Source organism: Felis catus, chromosome B1, assembly GCF_018350175.1.
Source record: "Felis catus isolate Fca126 chromosome B1, F.catus_Fca126_mat1.0, whole genome shotgun sequence".
In the NCBI taxonomy this organism is placed as follows: Eukaryota; Metazoa; Chordata; class Mammalia; order Carnivora; family Felidae; genus Felis; species Felis catus.
Window position 1 is genome coordinate 200160757 of NC_058371.1, and position 17156 is coordinate 200177912.

General features: G+C 57.7%; 1 protein-coding gene across 1 annotated transcript in view; it reads right to left on the bottom strand.

Annotated features, from left to right (window-relative positions):
- Positions 1 to 17156, bottom strand: part of CB1H4orf50 (chromosome B1 C4orf50 homolog) — a 112161-nt gene that overhangs the window by 49652 nt on the left and 45353 nt on the right. The window contains exon 12 of the mRNA XM_023253326.2: positions 11309 to 14332. Coding sequence (XP_023109094.2) covers positions 14081 to 14332 — 252 coding nt within the window. The 3' untranslated portion in view covers positions 11309 to 14080. The remainder of the gene's footprint in view (positions 1 to 11308; positions 14333 to 17156) is intronic.

The window sequence follows — 17156 nt, forward strand, 5'->3', positions numbered from 1 at the left end:
CAGCTTGTCCCCTGGATTCCCGAGGGGCCGAGCCGGCTGCTGGTGCCCAGGTCCCAGCTGAGGCCAAACCCGAAGACTCACGTTACCTTCCTCTACGTTCTCTTCCCTAGGGTTCGATCAGCCTCAGACAGAGCTCTGGGGAAGGGACAACCCTGTGAGGGCTCACAGATGAGTTTCTTGGCCGTGAGTACTGAGCATCTGTATATTCGGTGACTCACACGAGTAGCCTAATGAGCAAAGCAAGCTCCAGAGTGTTCTGAAACTGCCCACCCAAGGAGGCCCGCAGCTCAGACCCGCCCAGGCCTCCTGACTCCTTATCAGCCTCTCTTTCTCCATCTCAGTGGCTCCTATCAATCATGGTGGGAAATTCAACTTTTTGTTCAGTATCTACTATGCACGTAGGCTCTGATTAACCTTGGTCAGCCGAACCTCCTGCTGTGTTTTCATGTACTCTGTTGGTTATTCTGCCTTCCTGGCCCCATTCTCTGGGCTCCAGGAGGCTGACCCCAAAGGATGAATGAACCCAAGAGACCCACCCTTAAGGATGACCCCAGGAGGTTGACCTCAAGAATAACGTTTCCCTTGGTCTCTGGCTCCTTGCCAATGAGAGATGCAGGCAGGCATCTGGAGAGAGGGAAGACAGAAGGTTCCGGAATTTATTCTCTGTCCCATCAAAAGCTTGGGCAATGGCAGGGTAGCTCTCTCCATCTTCTGGGGTAGCAGCACCTTGTCCTCATCTGCAGCCCTTGGGTGGTAATGACTTCCTGCTCTCGCTCTCCTCACCCCTCCCCTCCCCCAAGAGCAAACGCACTCACTCACTCTTCAATCACCCACTTGGGGATGTTGCCTCTTTCCTTCTGGGGTGTGAGACAAAGGAACTGAACTATGTAGCCTCCAAGACTTGGCCTTCGTTTCCTGTTGACCCAAAGTCTACCAGCTGGAGAGTTCTGTGGTCAAGCCCTCTTTCGGGGTGCAGACATGGGGGAGGAACTCAATGTCCATCACCTCCCTGCTCCCTGGAGTAGGTAAGTACAGCCAGGGGAGACAGATGGACAGAATAAGAAGTTGCCTGTAGGAAAAGACCTAAGGAGCCACACGACTACAGGTCGGCAGGGGCAGCGGGGTCTGTGGAGGTCAGTCCCCCCACACCCCAGCCCTGGGCCTCCCTCATCTGACAGCCTGTGGAGGCCAGGCCCCCCCGCATTGCAGCCCTGGGGCCTCCCTCATCTGACAGCCTGTGGAGGCCAGGCCCCCCCACACTGCAGCCCTGGGGCCTCCCTCATCTGACAGTCTGTGGAGGCCAGGCCCCCCACACCCCAGCCCTGGGCCTCCCTCGTCTGACAGTCTGTGGAGGCCAGGCACCCCCACACTGCAGCCCTGGGGCCTCCCTCATCTGACAGCCTGTGGAGGCCAGGCCCCCCTGCACTGCAGCCCTGGGGCCTCCCTCATCTGACAGCCTGTGGAGGCCAGGCCCCCCACACCCCAGCCCTGGGGCCTCCCTTGTCTGACAGCCTGTGGAGGCCAGGCCCCCCCACACCCCAGCCCTGGGCCTCCCTCATCTGACAGCCTGTGGAAGCTAGGCCCCCCATACCCCAGCCCTGGGCCTCCCTCGTCTGACAGCCTGTGGAAGCCAGGCCCCCCCACACCCCAGTCCTGGGCCTCCCTCATCTGACAGCCTGTGGAAGCTAGGCCCCCCACACCCCAGCCCTGGGCCTCCCTCGTCTGACAGCCTGTGGAGGCCAGGCCCCCCCACACTGCAGCCCTGGGGCCTCCCTCATTTGACAGCCTGTGGAGGCCAGGCCCCCCACACCCCAGCCCTGGGGCCTCCCTCATCTGACAGCCTGTGGAGGCCAGGCCCCCCACACCCCAGCCCTGGGCCTCCCTTGTCTGACAGCCTGTGGAGGCCAGGCCCCCCCACACCACAGCCCTGGGCCTCCCTCGTCTGACAGCCTGTGGAGGCCAGGCCCCCCACACCCCAGCCCTGGGCCTCCCTCGTCTGACAGCCTGTGGAGGCCAGGCCCCCCCACACCACAGCCCTGGGCCTCCCTCGTCTGACAGCCTGTGGAGACCAGGCCCCCCCACACCCCAGTCCTGGGCCTCCCTCGTCTGATAGCCTGTGGAGGCCAGGCCCCCCACACCCCAGCCCTGGGCCTCCCTCGTCTGACAGCCTGTGGAAGCCAGGCCCCCCACACCCCAGCCCTGGGCCTCCCTCGTCTGACAGCCTGTGGAAGCCAGGCCCCACACACCCCAGCCCTGGGCCTCCCTCGTCTGACAGCCTGTGGAGGCCAGGCCGCCCCACACCCCAGCCCTGGGCCTCCCTCGTCTGACAGCTGCTGACTCCTGTGCGAAGCAGGTTCCTCCTGTGTGTCCTCTGAGGTCCTGGTCACTCCCACTGAGGCCCCTGCATGCAGCTGTGTCCAGGCTCTAACCCAAGGCTCCTCTGATTCCAGGGGATGGGAACCACCCTGAGGAATGCCAGCTGATCTGTCCCTCTGGGAGCTGATGTCAGGGTGGTTTATGTGCATTCCAGCTTTAAAAACTCAAACTTCGTAAGTGTCAAAGTGTGAGCTGTCAGCCAGGCCAGCAGGAACCCACGTCAGCCAGCTGACCGTCACCATCCACTAATCCTGGCCCAAGATGACAGGAGTCAGATTTGCCACTAAAGCGCTTCTTCCAGTCTCCCCAGCCCTGTGCACCCATGGGACCTTAACACTTCTGTTATCCTGGTCGCCTGTTATTCTGTTATCTCCTTCGGGTGTGTGATCACCCAGGGACAGTGCCTCATCTTTCTACCCTCAGCAAGCACCCAGAGCAGACAGTCGGTAAAAGTTGGGAAGTGAGTGAGTGTGTGAGTGAATGAGTGAGTGAGTGAGTGAATGAGTTCGTCAATGAGGAAGTTAATGAATGAGTTAGTGAGTGAGAGAATGAGTGAGCTAGTGAGTTGATGAATGAGTGAGTTAATGAATGAGTGTGAGGGTGAGTGAGTTAATGAGTGGGTGAGTTCATGAATGAATGAGTGGGTGAGTGAGTTAATGAATGAATGTGTGGGTGAGTGAGTGAATGAGTAAGTTAACGAACGAGTGACTGAGTGAATGAGTGATGAATGAGTTTTGAGTGAGTTAATGAACGAATGGGTGAATGAGTGAGTGACTGAGTGAATGAGTTTGTGAGCGAGTGAGTTAATGAATGAGTGACCGAGAAATGAATGAATTAATAGTGAATGAGTGAATGAATGAGTGAGTTAGCTAATGAGTGAGTGACTGAGTGAATGAATGAGTTAATGAGTGAGCGAGCACTCCTACAGTCTGCAAACTTCGGAGGTAGATAAAAACCAAATGTACGGAATAGCTAGACAGCAGGCAAGGGGAAATTCCTCGTAGAAAGGTCCCAGCACGCACATAAAGGAATGACGCGACTTACCGGTTTGTAACCAGTAATGGGTCCATGAACCAGGGTCCCGGGCAGTGGCGGATGCCAACAGCACGCAAGGAGAGGCAGCCAAACACATGCCCTCCGGAAGGAAGAGCACGATCCTACCTGTAAGAGTCTAGGGGCAAAGCCCAGCTGAGCCTGGGCCCTACCTGACCTCCAGGTCCAGGGGCCAATTTGAGGACACACACAGGACACAGCACCGCGGGGACACCACCGACAAGAGCTTGTGTGGGAGACTGAAGGACAAGCCACCTGCTTCCGCCAACAGCACATTCCAAGAAAACTAAGATGAGAAGAGTTTAAAAACAATCCCACAAGTGCCCATTGATGGAAGAGTGGACAAACACAATATGTCCACCCAGCAGAACGTGACTCATCCTTGAAGAGGAAGGGCATTCTACCGCACGCGACAACATGAATGAACCTTGCGGACACGGCCACAAAAGCGCAAACACGGTGCGATTCCATTTACGGGACATCCCCAGAGTAGTCAGATTTGTGGACAGAAAGCAGATGGCGGGGGCCGGGGGCCGGGGAGGCGATGGGGTGGGGGGAGGGAGTATTTCACGGAGACAGAGCTTCAGTTTGGGAAGATGAGAAAGTTCCGGAGACGGATGGCGGAGATGGTTGTATGACAGTGTGAATACTTATTGGTTGAAATGCTAAATGTTACCACAAAAGAAGACACACCGGGAAATCACAGTTTAAGGACCTTATCTAGATCCTGATCCCAACAAACTGCAAAAAAACAATTTTACCTGTTAACTGATGAGACAATTGGCAACTTGAAGACTGATTGGGTGTTTGATGAAATCAAGGGATTGTTTATTTGAGGTATGATGGCTTTGTAAAATATTTATGAATTCAGTGACAAATTGTCTAGTTTTACTTGAAAGTAATACATGTGAGAAGTGGGTGCTGTACGGATGAAACGAGATTGTTCTGGAACAGACCAGTGTTGAAACTGACTGACGTCTACGTAGGGGCTCCTTTTGTTATTCTGTCTCCTTTCTGAGCGCTTGTATTTTCTCGTAAAAATGGTGTTTTCCGAAATGATGCCAATGAATTTCTCTGTTCAGATGAGCATGTTCACAAAATACAAACGTCCCTCGACACTAGCAGCCATTCACCACATAGCATGAAATAGTCACACCAGATGACTGTCCTAGTCACAGTACAGCAGAGTCACCTGCACCCAGGGTATGACCGCTCTGATGGACGGGGGAGGGCGAGGGTTAAGAAGTAGGACAAAACTGGAGTGGGAAGCTGAAGCCAACCGACTCAGACTCACGCATTCATTCCACAAACACGGAGCCCCCAGCGTGTGCCAGTCAGTGTTTCAGGCACTGGGAGTATGTCCCCAGGACAACCGGTCCTTGTTGGGGTTGGTAACAAGTGGTCGGGTCCTGGATGTATTCTGAGTATCTGAGGACCCACGCACACACATATGCACACACGCACACCCGTGTGCACATGCACAGAGGAGCAAGAAGGAGAGAGAGAGAAGGAGAACGGAAGTTAAGCTTTCCGGCTTTCCCTGCTGTGATTTCCTGAAGCAAGCTGCCGGAAGCCGGCGAGCTCACGCCTCCGAATCCTAGCGAAGCCGGCAACGAGCCAGGGCACCTCTGATGGTTGGACACAGAGTAGGACTAAACACACAGGCGTGGTGACATCTGTCCAGAAAGCAGCGAGGCCAGGGGTCCCTGCTCCCAGGCCGCTCGGCCCGGTGACCCCACCCCAGCTGACCTGGGACGGCGGACAGCCGGCCCTGGCCACCCCAGGAGGCCGTGGGGAAAACATTCCCAGCTTCCTAAAAGATCCAGTGCACGAGATAAAGGCACCTGGCCCCTCTGAGGACTTGATTCCGTTTTCCTCTTCTGGATGTCTCGGTTCAGATCCGTTTGGCAGACCGGAAGGAAAGCCAAGCGTTGCCAGGAGGCAGACTGGGCAGGAAGGAGACGGTCGGAGGCGGGAACAGCCGGGCAGGCCCTCCAGCGGGGACACTGCGGCCCACAAGCGGGGCTGTGTGCACCAGGGGGCCCTCCACCCCTCACTCCGCTTGGGGCACATGGATGTCCCTGGCGAATTTTGGATTTGCTCAAAATAGTTTATGTCAACATAAAGATATTCAAAGAACGGCAGAGGAGGAAGGCAGTGGACACAAAGTCACCGCTGTCCCCTGTGACGGCCACTCTGCACAGCTGGTCACCTCCCGCCCTGACCGCTGAACCGCACAGGACGCGCTCAAGTCCTGCCGCGAGGGGGTGGCGGGTTGGGGTTTCTGACCGGTTCGTCCGCCTGCCGCGTGAGCTTGTAACTCGGGGGAGGGGCGGGGGGGCGTATTTCCTCACCCTGTGGATGTTCAACCTGTTCCCGCGACTCATTTTGACTGTTCTGAGCAGAGGGGTCAAGAGGCTTCGCTGCTCTGTGCGCCCTCCTCCGTGCCGCGGAGGACCAGGCCCAGGTGGCCGGAGGAGGGCTTCCGAGAATCCCAAGGAGGACACGGTGGCAGGGGGAGCCGGCCCGAACCCAGCTCGCAGCCCGAACCCAGCCTGGCTGGCCGCAGCCAAGTCAACCTGCAGACCCGAGAGCGTGAGAATCGATGTTCCAGGAGGCTGAACTCGGGCTGGTTTACGATGCCGTAATAGCGACGCTTCGGCCAATGAGCCAGAGAAGGTAAGTGACTCACCTGGGCACACGCATGTATCAGGAAGCAGCCCTGGGAGTGGGCCCAGGCCCCTTGGCTCCGGGTCCAGTGCTCCGTCTCTCCCCTCAGCTTGGTGCTGGGGCAGAGGAGCCCTTAAGCTCCTGACACAGGACTGAGGACGCAGGGCTCAGCCTACTTGGGGGTAAAGGGAGGAATCAGTGGCCTTGGTCTCTTCAGACAGGCACTTGGCAAGGAGAGGGTAAGGGTGGATTTCACCTCTTTTTGCCCCTGGCCAGATGCTTTGTTCAGTACACCACCTGAACAACCAGACACAGCAGCCCTGGAAGAGTGGGGAGGGTGGCTGGCTGGCTGGTTCCTGCTACCTGACAGCAGGCCCCCTCCCCCACCCCCAGCAGGTATTCTCTGACCCAGCGCTGCCTACCTGGAACCCAGGACAGCAAAAACACAACAGGCCTGCAGTAACGGCTCGTACCCAATAACGAACCATGGTTAACAACGGGGGGGGGGTTGGCTACTCGAGGCCACTGGGACTGAACCCATCAGCTTCTGTCTGCAGGCTTCCCCTTGTGTGTGTTAGTGGAAGAGATAAGTTCTTGGGTCTGGCCCAGCGTGAGGCAAACCCCGGGGCACCCCCGTCCTGGAGATGGGGACGAGGGAAGCAGCAGCATCTGGAGGCAGTGAGAGCCCAGCTCCCCCTCCACGCACCCCTCTCCCCACCCCCCAGCCTTGCACCTGCGTCCCAGCCCCAGCAGACAGAGCTGCCGGTCCTGAAGCTCAGCCCCAGTGGGTCTGGGAGCCCAGGAGAGCACTTAGCTGAGATTTATAGCCGAGGAGAGAATTGCTGCGTGTGTGTGTGTGTGTGTGTGTGTGGTGGACGGGGAGGGCGGGAGGGGGATTAGCTCCTGGCACGAAATCCAGCACGGAGCCCCCTGAGCTGGGCACTGCCGCAGAGGGGAAGGGCTTTGGAGGATGGCAGGGAGCTCTGTGCCCCACAAGCAGAGTAGACGTAGAACACGGCCGAACACGGGTCGCATCCCCAAAGGGCAACTTACACTGCTCAGCCCAGGGAGCCGTGAGAACCCCACAAAGCCTGGCGTGGCCAAGGGAGAGGCAGGGCACGGCTTCAACTAGAGGCGCCTTCCCTCCCCAAGGTTGTGGAGGCATGTCACCAGGGACACGAGTTGCCATTTGTCCTGGCCACAGTCTAGAGACCCTCAGGAGGCCTGCCCTCCGGGCTCAGAGCTGCAAGAAACGTTCTCCAAACCTGTTTCCTTTTATTGCAAAGTCAGCGAGGGACAGCCCATGCCACTCCCCTTTTTTGCCTCAGCTACCAGGAAGCTCAGAACTCACTTTTCCATTCAGTTGGGTATGGGTATGGCTATGGGTACCTACCCACAGCCTCAGGGCCCAGAATAATTATTCTGTCCTACTCCCTCTTCGCCTATGATTTGACCCTAAGGTTTCATGCTTCTGCAACACACATTCTTTTTCTTGTATCTATGTCTTTTTTTTAGGTCTAACTCCTCCCTAGAAGCAGTAACACATGCAGCATGCAGGCGGGGTGGGTTACAAGGGTACAGACGTGAGGACCCGCGCGCCCGGTTGGAAAGAAAGCTGATTTCAGGCTCAGAGCCCTACAGACGGGGACTCAAATCCTGGCTCTAGCAGTCTGGGCCTCAGTTTTCTCAGCTTCAAAATGGGCACGAAGCCCTTCCCTCACAGGCTGGACAGCGAGAAGGTCCAGAGACACGGCGCCGGCCTGGAGCCACAGGGGCGCCGTGCCCAGGGTGACGACGGATCAGGGGCGCTGTGTGCTGTTGACTCCCGCAACGGGCAGCTTGACGCTGTCCCCTGACTTGCGCAGGTGACGAATTTAATGACAGCAGAAATCATCATAGCTTACACAGTGAGGGGACCCTGGACTTTGTAAGTGTAAGTGTCCCCATTTTACAGATAAGAACACTGAGGCCCAGAGGCGCTAAACTTGCCCGAGGCCATACAGAGAGGCCGCGGCTGGCAGGCAAGCAGAACTCGAGGCTGGAGCCGGCCCTGATCCATCACGGAGCTGCTCCCACGGGCTCGAAGGGGGAAGGGGGAGCCCGGGAACTCATTTCACACGCCACACAGTAAGTTCTTGGTTGGTGAAGTGCTTCCTCCGCCTGACAGCGGCTGCTGGCTTTCTAGGTGAAGGGGTGCCGACAGGCTGTGCTTTAGGAAACCATCAATACCGCCAACAGCTAAGGATCAGGCTCCTAGCCTCTACCCAGTCCTTCCAGAATACACTCCCTGAGGTGGATTCTGTTATTTGCATCCTTTTCCGGGGAAGGAGACAGAGGCACAGAGAGGTTAAGTAGCTTGCTCAAGGTCATGCGGTTGCCAGGGAGCAGAGCCGGGGTTGTGGCGCGAGTAGACTAGCTCTCTCTCTCTCTCTCTCTCTCTCTCTCTAAGCTTCTACGGCCCATGTCAGATTTGTTAGTTTTAAAAGGGTCCAAAGGAAGAAAAAGGACACACTCGAGCAGCAGAAGTGAGCACTCTTCCAGATAAATAAACAGGGACTTCCAGGAAATGGAAGGAAGTCAGCTGCCCCTGGCCGTCTCCGGAAGGATCCCGGCAAGGAGACCCCCCGCTCTCTGGGAAGACAGAGCAATAGAAAGGCCCAGAGCCCCCGGAGGGGGTGCACCGCTTCGCACTGCGGTGGCGAGGGCCAGTGCAAGGCCTCAGCCCCCGGGGACCGGGTGGCCGCTTTCGGGACTAAATTTACAAGCCGGTCTGCTGCGGCCCCGGAAAGCTCGGCTGCGTCACCACACGCGGGGCCCAAGCGGCAGTGAGACCGCATTCCGGTCTCTTTGGCCCCAATCAGCTTTCGGTCCTGAGCACTGGCTGGGCCGCGTCACCAGGCCGCCTCTCTCCTGCTCTGCCTCCCAGGACTCTCATCCTTTCTGGTTTTCAAAAATCCGGTGCAGAGACAACACATCGGACGGGCGTCCGAACTCGCCACGGTGCTCGAGGGCCTTTTCTCAGCGCTCGGGGCGTGTGAACTCACTGGTCCCTCAGACCCTCCCTGGGAGGCAGGCATCCCCATTTGACAGACGAGAAAACTGAGGCACAGAGAAGTGAGCTGAAGCAGGGTGTGGGCCGAGCTCCTGAGCGCCAGCAAAAAAGGGAGGGAAAGAGGGACGCGCAGGGACGGGGCGTGTGTCACAGACATCAGACCCGGGCAAGGCTCCGGCACGGTGAGACTGTGTTCGGAGTGATGCCACTTCCTTTTTACAGGAGGAAACCCAGCCTCCGGGGCTGTGGATGCAGGTGTCGGCACCACCTGCTGCGTGGGGTCGTCTGCCTGGGGCCCTCCGGCCACCTCCGGCTTCCTAGGCCCCTGCCGGGCGTCGACCCTGGGACCTGGGGTGCCAGCCACCGAGCACGGAGCCCAGTGCACAGCGTGGCTCAGAAACCCTAGGTCCCTTCCTGCCGGCCCCACCCAGGCCACCACCTCTGCTCTGGGGACCGTATCGCCCCTCATGGCTCAGACCGAACGCCACCTTCTCTGCTCCCCGCTGCCTCTAGCTGCCTGCTGCCTTGTCGTCATCTGTCCCCGGTGTCCAGATCCCAGCTCCCCAGCCCTGAGGTCACTCCCACCACACATCGCATCCCACCCAGGCTGTGAACGTCTGCAGGACGGAAACCCAGACGGTCCCTCACTGGGTCAGGAAGGAAACACCTGCTTACAAACTCTCATGTCCCCACTCAGGAGCTCCCCGGTGAGGGCAAGGGCCCCCTCTGTCTAGCTCACCACCTCCAACCACGCCGGGCACACAGTAGGGGCTGGAAGGTAGATGCTGAATTGGAAAAACATGGCAGGGCTGCGGGCAACCAGGACCCCCAAGCCTTGCAAGTGGGACCTCCCCGGGGTGGGGAGGGGGGCGGACAGTAGGCTGTGCTTCGAGCCAGGTGTATGTGCGAGCATTTGCACCACGGCACCGGCTTGAACGGCAACAGATCACAAACGACGCAGACGTCCGTTGAAAGAGGACGGGTAGAAACCACACATGGAAAACAACGCAACTGTTGAAACACGAAGGCGAAACATATGTTCTGATGCAGCACAGACACCAAGATAGCGTCGATGGAAAGGCCCCGGGGGCAGGACGGTACGGAGCGCCTCCCTCGGGGCACAGATGTGCGTGTCCCCGGGGCCACCGCTTATAGCACGCCAGCATCTCCAGAGGGATTCGTAAGAAATCCCTCCTTGGCACCTCGGGGCGCCTGGGGGGCTCAGCCGGTTAAGCGTCCGACTCTTTATGTCGGCTCAGGTCATGATCTCACGGTTTGTGGGTTCAAGCCCCGCTGGGCTCTGAGCTGACAGCTCACAGCCTGCTTGGGATTCTCTCTCCCTCCCTCTCTGCCCCTCCTCCGATCATGCCCCCCCAAAAAATAAATAAACTTAAAAAAAGAAAAAAGAAACTGGGACCTGTTGGCCCCTGGGGAAGGGAGAGGAAAAGGAAGAAGCTAGTCCTGTGCACACTTCTGCGCCTTCCAGATTTTGAAGAATGAAGATGTCTTACTTCTACCAAATGCATATGTTCAATAAAACGAGAGAATCACAGCACGATTGCAGAAAAAGGCAGCACCTTCCGTCTGGCAACTTCGACCCCAGGATTACAGAAAGACAAGTAGGTCCACCCTGCTTCCTACCCGCCCCCCGACTGCACCCCAGGCCTTTGCACACGTGGCTGCCGCCTCCCACCGGGGCTGACCCCTGCTCATCTCCAGGACCCGTCACAGTTGGCACTTCCTCCAGGAAGTCCTCGCTGACCCTTCGCTGCTTAAGCGGCTCTGTGCCCCCGGGCCCGGCGTTACCCCCGTTACCCCCGCTGCACCTGGCCCATGCCAGGAGGTCTTGGTCCGCCCGCACATCTGCCCGCCAGGGGCCTGAAGGATGGAAGCCTGGAACGAGGCCCCTGTGACCCAGCTCCCGGCCCTTCACCCGCCCCAGCAGGTGCCCCAGGAAGTGTCTGCTGAGCAGAACCTCTTCTACTAGAGGAAAATGCCTCCCCGGAGGGCAGGACAATGAATCAGGCGGCCGGGAGAGACACGCACTTAACATTCCCTGCAGCTTGGCCACGGGCCAGGCCAACACTCTCATCTGATTTGCTTAAGAGCCCGGGTGGGGCCCTTTTGCAGGAGTGAGGGGTGGGGGGAGTGCATTACCTCGCTCGGGCTCAGGGCTTCCGTTCTGCAGAGCCTGGGCAGGCAGTCCCAAAGAAGGTCACCGTGGCTGCTTATGGACAGCCCTCTGACAAATTGTTTTCTGCCGCGGCAGCCGGGCCGGTCCATCTGGTCACTCCCCGGAGGCCTCGGGTCACTCACAGTGCGGTTCCCGGTGTGGGGGGCAGCCTGACCCCAGCTTCTGTGTGCCGGGTTCCTGCCTGACCCCACTCTGCCGCCCCAGCTGGTGCAGCCTCCACCCCGGGGGCATCTGACCAGACTGGGCGCTGGCCACATCGGGCCCGGCGAGGGGGTGGCCCCTTCCCGGGGCTGGGGTCTACGGTGGAGGTGAAGAAAATGCCAGAGTCCTTCATCCGCCATCGCAAATGCACCCCCAGGGAGTCACAGCCCCAAGCAACGACCCGGCTTGAGGCGACAGAAGTGCCAGCCCCAGGCTGGTTAATAAGTGGTTTCTGGCTTCGGAAGATGATTTATTAAGGAATCACCGTGTTATGCTACAAAGATTGCCTTGGCTTCCTTTAATGGATTTTCCCCAGTCGCCTCTCCGCCGAGGCCCAGCCTATGAGAAGCGGGAGGTGGAGCGCTCATGTGACAGGCGGCAGGACCCCCGAACCCGGGGGGATCGTCCTGGAGATCAGGGGTGGCCTCGAGAGCATCCGGCCGGCTTAGCAGTGAGGTTCGGCTGGCTGTTGCCCGGCCTCACCTGGCTCATCCCTCCTCTTCCTCGTAGTACCAGTGCCCAAAGCTGACGGCGTTGTCCCAAAATAAAGGTGGAGAAAGGGCCCAAAGAGAGGTCCCACACCGACGTGAGGGACCAGCTGTATAGGACGCCACACAGCTGGCAATTCCGTGGCTGGCGTTGGTGGCCGGAATGGCAGTAATTACAACAGTGTTTTCCAACATCGGGGGTTCCTTGAGCCCCTGATGGGGACGCACGGTTGCCAGGAGGTCCTGGGGGATACGGACCGACCGCATCTTCTTTGTTCCTGCTTCCCGGAACCTGGCCTCACATGGCAGTTAGCGCTGAATGCGCACTGAACAAACGGATGGGTGGGTCCGTTGGCAAATCAGCGCAAGGACAGGTGGATGGATGTGATGACCCATCACGCAGCCCCTTGGGTTCATCACGGTGGCGGCAGCTCAGGGTGTTGTCGCTGGCTCGATGGCCCCACTTTTCTTACGAATCAATGGCTCCCCCGGGTTCCCTCAAAATAAATCCGTTGGTTTCTGTCACTGCCACGTGGTCAGGTGTATAAGATGTGAACGTTACGGGAGGCCAGCGGAAGGGTAGATGGGACCTCCCTGCACTTGCCAATATTTAAAGTAAAACCGCATTAAAGTACAATCTACACGTTGGCCTGCTGCCCTGGGAGCCCCAGGTCTCTGGTCCCGATACCTCCTTGGCCCAAAGTGATAAGACATTCCAGGGGGGAACGGAACCGGGCAGGTAACTCTGACCTTTCCCTCAACCCTTCACCAGTCCCTTCCCAGAGGCAGAGATGGTGTCTCTGATGGGTGAGCCCGGGGACAGGATCTGGGCATGAGTGGTGCAAGGCCCCTTGATTCTTTTGTTGGGCGGCTTGCCCTCAGGATAGATGCATTTTCTTCACTCCTGAGTCCTACACCCAGGTCAGGGCGTAAGTCCTATTCTCAGGAGGAAAGAGAGGAGTGCAGGATGGGATGAGGCAGGAACCCCTCGTAGCTGGCTGGCCCAGGGGCTGCTTTGCACACATCTTTAATGACACGCACAAAGTTCAGTTCCATGCCTCGGGGCCTTTGCACGTGCTGTTCCCTTTGACTGCAACACCCTTCCCTACCTCACCTGTGTGTGGAACACCTCAGTGGGCCCAGGGGCTCTGCTCAGCCATCCCCTCCTGAATGACCTCCATTTTCCGAGGCCGGGCAGAAAGGGCCTTTACCTTCGTGTCACCACAACTCACAGCACTTTTAACGAGCTACATGGTGCATGGTTCATACGTGTGTCTCCCATTGCCCCGTGAGCAACCTGAGGCAGGGACCAGAGTTGGCTCACCTCCCTCCCCCTCACATTATACTTCCTGCCATTCGCTGGATGCCAACAAATGTTGGTTGAACGAATGGGCCTTATTAGAAGGTTCCGATGGGTTTTAATGCCTTAACATGTAAAATATATAATTACTTAAATCAAACATTTCATGTAGTAGACAAAACTCTTTTCACACACGGGGAGGGGCCCCAAGGGCAGGAAAATAACAACACAGGTGTCCATGGCTGTCAATGTTAGGAGCTGATAGACCAGTTCAGGGGTTCCCAACCCTGGCGCTGTTGACATCTGGGCTGGATTACCTGTGTTCTAGGACACTGCCTTGTGCATCGTGGATGTTTAACAGCATCCCTGGCCTCTACCCACTAGATGCCGGGAGCGGCTTCCCAGTTAGGACCATAGAAAATGTCTCCAGACGTTGCCAATTTTTTCCCTGGTTGGGAAAAATCACGCCCAGTTGAGAACCACCGGACCAGTCTTTCAATCAGTTTTGGTACGGTAAATATTCCCTTTGCTGCCTTGACAAAGCTCTCGGAATGTGTCGGGCACAGTTGAGTATTTCTCCCAAGCTCCGACGAGCAGCACAGACCCCCCAGCCAGAGGCAAAACCACTTGCCACCGAATGAGGGCTTTGATTGCTACCAATTCCTTAAAGCCGTGTCTGAAGGCTCGGCTTCAAATATTTATGGAGTCTATGAAACGGCCCCGGAGCGCGAGCGCTTCTATTAAATTTATAACTCCAGCGGTGATCGATGGACCTGGGCATTGCTGCGAATGCTTTGTGTGAGCTCTTTGTGGAAAGCCAGGATCCTCGCAGGACTCAGGAGCTCAGAGGGTGGCGGGGGGTCATCGGCACGGAGGACGGGACAGGACAGCCCGCCTTCTCCCCGCGGGCGTCGCGCAGGGCACGCGGGCTCCACGGCGGCTGCAGCCGGACACGGACACGCTCCGGGACCAGGCGTCGGCCCTGAGGGCGGGGGAAGCTAGAGGCAAGAGCAGAATGAAATGGTCTCTGCCTCTCCAAGCTCGTAAAAGCCCCCTCATCCCACACTTATCCAGGGAAGAGACGGCAACAGGAAGGAACATTTGCGGAGGCTTTGTGTGCCCGGCACGAGTGCTCCCCCTGCACCGCTCACGTCCTCCTATACAGCTCAGCGAGGCACACGATGCCTTCACGGTGCGGCGGGGGAGGAACAGGGGCCGGGGGGCGGCCCTCACCACGTCATCCAGCAGGTGTCTGCCAGGACAATCACTGATGGTGTCCCCATAGAGCGGGGACGTTTCTTGTTTGCAGGGACGAGAGATGGCGAGTGTCCCATCAAACGGCAATCGATGTCGACTGGCTGCCGACCTCATGCCGGGCACCGCCCACGGCTCTTGTCACTGAGCCGGTTCACCTGTTTCCACCGAGCCCTCCCACCAGGCTGTCATCAGGCCCGCATGACCGATGGGGAAACAGGTGCCTGTTTCAGAGACCCTAAATAGCTCACCTAAATCTATGCAGCTGCTGAGCCCAGGCCCACCTGCCCTCAAAGCCCCACCCACTCTTTCTGGAGCTCCACCCTCCCCTATCATACGCATGTCAGCCCTCCATGCCCAGCATCCACAGTTATCGAGCACCTTCCCCGCAAATGACGGAAGGAAGGATCCCCATGCTGGGCTGTGTCAGTCCTACTTATGTCTCTGCTCAGTCCTCTGGCAGAGGGCCTCAGCACTCAGACGGGCAGAAGGGAGCAAACTTCTCCCATGCCCTCGGGAGGCCGTGACCAGTGGGTGGCGTGGCACACGCAGTTCCACTGATGGCCGAGAAAGGCACAGCCAGGAAGGAGAGGAAATGCCGGTCATCGGGCGCTGGCCCGTGTGCCCCGCCTGGACCAGCCCCTCCTCCAGGGTGCTCCCCCCTCAGCGGCACAGGCAGGCCAAAAAACGTGCAGGTCCGCTGCCGAATCAGTGCCGGAAGAGAGGCCCACGCACCCGCCAGTGGAGCACCCGGGAGGGGAGCACTGACCGTACACTGAAGGGCAGGAAGGCCTCCTGGAGGAGGCGGTGTCTGAGCCAGACTTTCGAGAAGGAGCAGGATTCTGCTGTTAAAAGCTGAAGGTCATTGCACGTAGAGTAACGTGCAACCAGCAACTTAAGGAATCTGCGCTTGTCGATGATAATAGTTTAAACCTCATGAAACCGCAGATTCTGTTGCGAGAAGGTAGTACGATATCTCCTACGGTTTAGCCTATGGCAGCGAACATTTCTGGAGCTCCTATGATGTGCCGGGTATCATGCTAAGCAATGTATACATATTGATTCATTCCGTCTTTAACCCAAAGAGGCAACTAGGATTATTACGTCATTGTACAGATGAAGAAACAGAGGCCCAGAGAGGTTAAGTGACTTGCCTATGGCCCCACAGCTAACAGGAGGCAGAGGCAGGATTTGAGCCCAGGTCGCTCAACCCCTGGGCCTGCACCGTTCACCCCTACAGCCGGCTGTCACACACAGGACAGATGAAGGGTCTTCAGTGGGGCAGTGGCATGACCAGTCTGTGACACAGGGACAGATATTGCCTCCATCACCAAAGGTTTACCAGCCTTCTTGGGATATTTGCGTGTATTTCCAGGCCCTCCCTGCTTTCTTTCTTTTTTCTTTTCTCTAAGCTCAACCATAAAACAATAGAATTGTGACATGTGACAAATTTAGCTACTGCCCTTCAACAATGACCTCGTTTTGCTGCTAGGTCACTGATCCCCTAGTGTAGTTATTTAACAAACTCATTTTCATCACAGGAAGCCCTTTTCCCTCGAGCCAGCCCGGATCTATGGCTCGCAATCTGTTGTCCCACAAGGCAATGGGCTCTCTGCTTCTTGACGCCCTGCACAGCGGAGCAGGATGCAGCCTGCGTGGGGCGGGGGGGGGGGGGGGGGAACCAGGTGCCCCGTGACCTTCTAGAGAAAGAGCCCACCAGCCCCTCGCTCTGATTCTGCATCGCACAGGCCCTTGAGGGGGCCCCCTGTGGGCCAGGTGCTCGCAAAGCAGGGGAACAAAAATGCCTGTACCGACATCCCATCATCCCGCTGCAGAGTCAGGCCAACATCCCGCGGATTTGTCACTGCGTCCAATGGAGGAAGCGTGTTTAATGGTGGCATTCGATGTGCATGGCAATGACTCTGAAGACAGTTAAAGAACAATCCGGAAACTTGGAGCACCTTCTGGTTCATTCATTCATTCATTCATTCATTCAGTTTATGCTCTGCCCGTTTCCTCAAGTTTCTGGCCAGCACCACCTAGCGCACGCCCTCGCGGCGTTTTTCTCACCCTGAACTCCAGACTGGGCCGTGCAGGGGGCAGGAGAGACTGTTCCCATCCCTCCCGTGAAGGCTTCTCACCGTCTGGCCACGCAGCGGCCGAGCCCCAGCTCCAGAGCCAGGCTGCCTGGGTGGGACCCCAGCTCTGCTGCCTATGAACTGCGTGACCCAGGGTCGGCTATGTACCTCCTCTGCGCCTCGTCTTTTCTCACAGGTAAAGGGGGCAAATTCTGATACCTATTTTGTAAGCCCCTCGTGAGGACTGGCAGAGCCAGTGCATTGCACACGGCGAGCAGGCATTCAGGAAGGGGGCGGGGGGCTTCTTTCCCACTGTTACTCTCATCATCATCATCACCAGGGGGCACCTGGGTGGCTCAGTTGGTTAAACATCCGACTTCAGCTCAGGTCATGATCTCACAGTTCATGGGTTCGAGCCCCACGTCAGGCTGTGTGCTGACAGCTCGGAGTCTGGAGCCTGCTTTGGATTCTGTGTCTCCCTCTCTCTCTC